Raw genomic sequence first — 4,294 nt, forward strand, 5'->3', positions numbered from 1 at the left:
CCCAACATGCTTTTGTATCTTTGCTAATGTTGAGGTCAACTTCACTTAAATGATCTCTGACCAATATTTGTCTAGTCCTTACATCTCCTAATATGCATTCAATTATCTTCAGTGAGAACCCAATGCAACATGGACAGCTTTCTTATTTTTAACCTAAAACTTCCTTGTTGCATGTTGCTTATCCTTATCCATTAGAAGCAACAATAACAGTTGTAAAAGACAGAAACTGTTTTTCCTTTCTTTTGTCTCAAAGTTTGCTTCGTAAGGCCTTTTCTGGTGACAAGACTCTGACTGATAACTGCCGGTTATCTGGATGGGTGTTATGGTGCCATTGTCTCTGCTTATGGTTGTAAAGATAAGCAGAAATAGGTGCAAATAGTCTTTCCCGTGGGAGTACGGCTTGGAGAAGCTTACCACCACAAAGACAATGCTCCTGCATGGCAATGAAGGCCACATCCGCTGCTGGCTTATCTGTTGGGCCAGACATGTCACACACAACTAAAACTCCTGAGAAATGGGGATAAAAGGCCTTCACTGAACTAAGGATTTTGGGAGAAGAACTTTCAGAAAAGAACTTGGGAGAAGAACTCCCAAAGAAGAAATCTTTGAGGACAACTCCCGAAGAGACTTAGGACGGACCCTGAGGCCTGCTTGCTGCCATCTCCCATCCCCCCGCGGTGACCGGACAGGTTCCTGAGATCAACGGACCTACTACGAACCTCGCTGGATCCACGGTGGTGATTATATCTCTTGCTTTCTGCCAAGTCTCCTTGCTTTTCATCTCTTTTCTATCGCACACCTTCCCTTCCCCATATCCCTAAGCAACTAGTATTTGTAATAAACTGGTTGGGCTAACATTTGACCCGTTGTGTCTTAATCTCGCCCTCGGGTATACATATACATATAAAGAACCTCGTCTCCCTCCTTTATATTGGAGCGTGACATTTTTAATGGCGTAGTCGGCAGGATACCCGACAGTGAGAGTGTTGTCCTTCCAGGTATAGTTGATGTGTGTACCTTCTGGAGTTGCCCGGAGTGATATTTTTGATAATCTAGATGTGAGTGCCTCTCCAGAAAGAATCACTCCGCATATTGAGTTTTAAGTGTGAAATTTGAACTTTTTTCCCGTGTGTGCCTCCTGGAGTTGTAAGGAGTGATAATTGTGATAATTTAGACGTGTGTACCTCTCCAGGAAGAATCACTCCGCATATTGAAACTTAACTGTGTCTTTGGAACTGTTTGTGTGTATGCCTCTCGGGAACCTATTAAGTAATTTTGAGTCCCGTGAAGATTATTGTGCATTCTCGAAATGTACGGGTTCCTCCTAACTTAGGTGTGGGGTTTGAAGGTTTTTTTTTTTTTTTTGTTCTCTGTGTGGTTTCACAGGGAAGTGAGAAGCGATTTACGTATTTGCATTTTCTTTGATCTTCTTTGACTTTTGCATGCTCCTCTCAGTAAACAGAGGAGTGATTTGAGCGATTGCATTTGTTTGACTCGAAGTTTTGGATTCTGTTCCCTCTCTCTTTCTCAGTGTAGATTTTTCTGCACATTGAGAAATGAGCGACAGGGTAATCACAATGAAAGGTGAAGATGTATTATTTGACCTCTTAGAAAGGCACGGTGCCAGACCCTCTTTTACAGGGGTAGACTGGGCACGGCAGAACTGGCATAACTTGCAGAGTGTTTCAGACCGTATTAATGTTCTGCAAAAGAACGCTCGTACCCGAGCTGGAAAAGGAAAGGCATTTATTTGTGCAGTATTGGGTTCAGCTCTGGTTGCAGCCATAGAATTCCGCGACCAGCAGCTTAAAGCAGAGAGCGAAGCTTTACAAGCACTGCAGGAATCGGTTAAAGTAAGTCAGGAGCTGATAAAATCTCTGCAAAATCAAATCGCAAACCTAGAGAAGCAGTTAGAAAGGGAAAAACATAATTCTGATCTGTTGCAAATGGTCTTAAGGGAAGTGTTAACGGGTAAGGATGCTAGTGATACTATTGCACCTCAAGAGAAAACTTATCCAAGGGAGGAATTGCAAAGTTTAAAGGCAAATATTGACAAATTAGAAGCTCCCCCGGCTCAGTTGCGTCCTTTAATAAAAACTGAGTATTCATACGATAATGGCGAGGATTTAGATCCTCAAATGAACATTAAAGAAACCCCTTTTTCTGCTACTGAGTTAGCAAAATTGAAAAGAGATTTTGGCCGCTCTCCTAAAGAATCAGAAACAGAGTACGTATGGAGGGTCAGCCTCACGGGTGGAGACCAGATACTTCTAACCGAAAAAGAGGCTGAAGGTTATTGGGGACCAGGAGTATTTTTAACTACTGGTAACAATCGTGCTCCCTGGTCCCTCACACAGAGAGCTGCCTATTGGGCAGGTGGCCTTAACCCTCTAGAAAGGGGAGACCCCCTTGCCATTACTGGGACAGTTGATCAGTTTGTAGAAAGTGTTCAAAAGGCTGCTTGTCTGCAAATGATGTATGATAGACAGCTGCAGCCACACCATAAATCACCTATGATGATGCCTGTTGATCCTGAGAGGATGACTCCTTTAATTAGGGGGCTTCCTGAATCATTAAAACCTATAGGTATACAACTACAAGGAAAAATACAGGCTATGCCTCAGGGAGATAGAATTCAGGCAGCGTCAGAAGGTGCTGCAACCCCTAATCGTCTGCAGTCAGGATGCAAAGTATGGACGTGGGGGGAGGTTGCCCAAGAATTAACTAACTATGGGAGAAAATATAGACCAGTGACTTCTTCCAACAGTAAATTTGAGATAAAGGCAGTGAGGCGTGCAGTGGCCAATTCGACCCCTCCCCTATCTAACCGGGACCCCCACAGATCTAAAAGGTTCTCATTTTCAGTGAAACCAAGTGGGCGAAATATAAATCATAAACGTAATAATTTTTGGACGCTGGGCCGGCAGAAGGGCATTCCGCGAGAACTAATGGATGGATTGCCTACAGACAGATTAGAGAAGTTAGTTAATGGCTGGCCAAAACAAAAGTCTGAAAGAAGTGACACTCCACCTCCTAGTGCCCCCAACTTCGGAATCAGTACGGGCACTAGGACCGCAGGAAAACTAATGCTCTCGCCCCTCTCAAGTGAGTGGGGGGGAGGAGGGTGGATGTACATTAGAAAACTTACAACAAAAGGAAATGACCTGTTAAATACGCTTAGAAGTCTAGGGATGCCTGGGAAAAGGAATACCAAAGTACCACTCACAGGATTATTCCCTCATTTTAACCATATTAACAAGCCCCAAAAGGGCAAGCCGATGTCCTCTTTTGTTTTACAGAAGACCCCCGTTGGACCTCGACTGAACACAGAAAGGCAGACAGCTGACTTTAATCTTTTGTGTTTTGGGACAAATACTGAAGATTTGATCATACTAGAACGCTGAATATACCTCTTGATTACATTGTATTTGGGTTGCATAGTATCGTGTTTCAGGTTGTTGTGGGTGTGGGTGTTGTCTTTAGGTCTGTTAAACTTCACACTTGGGTTTGAGTTTTCACAGGTTTTGCTGGCTTACTGGCTGCTCCCTGCACAGTAATGCCATTCCTTTTGATCACTTCTTCTACCTCTTTTTATCAAACTGACTATGATTTGCATGTAACTCTGCTATGGTGTTTCCAACTTCCTAATAAATTTGGAAATGAACCAAAGGACCCATCTAGTGTCTGTCAGATGTGGCCACAAAAAAAGAAACCCATTATGTTGTTTATTGTAACACCAGTCCAGGAGTTCCATCCAAAACATGGTTGTTGGGAAGTGTTTATGTTTTGTTGAGTAAGGTGTATGTTTCTGTGATGTTTTTGTGTATGTTTCTCTAATGTTTTATATTATGGGATATGCTAAACACATTATCCTGCGAAAGTTCTATGATTATAACAATACTTGAACTTGCCAAACTAGTATATATCTCTCTCAGCATTTCAATCGCTTTTGAGATGCTTAAATGACAATTCGGTTCATATTTAACCTTGAAGCAACATGCAGTATTGCAGCGTGGTGAAGTTATACCTTCACTCAGCCTATTAGAAAACAAGTTTTTTCCATCTATGACCTTTGAAAACATTACATGGCAAATCCACGTATTGTTGAATTAGACGAGATATGTTTCCTGAGAATTAAAATCACCAATGCAACAAGTACTGATAATGGCATTGCAAAACCAGTTAGTGCTTGGTATGTTGTTAAGGAATAGGTTGTTTGTGACAAAGTGAATAACTCTAGTTGTTGTCTAAAATCGATGATAATGGTAAAGTTGTTAAACAGATTGTCCATGTT

The 4,294-nt window shown here is 42.1% G+C and overlaps 1 protein-coding gene across 1 annotated transcript; it reads left to right on the forward strand.

Moving 5' to 3' along the window:
- Positions 1–1,556: 1,556 nt before the first annotated feature.
- Positions 1,557–3,404, forward strand: LOC136051415 (uncharacterized). Its single transcript, XM_065740857.1, has one exon. The coding sequence runs from the start codon at positions 1,557–1,559 to the stop codon at positions 3,402–3,404; it is 1,848 nt and encodes a 615-aa protein (XP_065596929.1).
- Positions 3,405–4,294: the final 890 nt, after the last annotated feature.

Source organism: Cyrtonyx montezumae, unplaced genomic scaffold (genome assembly GCF_038088225.1).
Source record: "Cyrtonyx montezumae isolate F1298 unplaced genomic scaffold, pur_monq_1.0 scaffold_3, whole genome shotgun sequence".
Classification (NCBI taxonomy): domain Eukaryota; kingdom Metazoa; phylum Chordata; class Aves; order Galliformes; family Odontophoridae; genus Cyrtonyx; species Cyrtonyx montezumae.

Coding starts and splice junctions, on each gene's coding strand:
- LOC136051415 (XM_065740857.1), top strand. CDS start 1,557: ATGAGCGACAGGGTAATCACAATGAAAGGTGAAGATGTATTATTTGAC.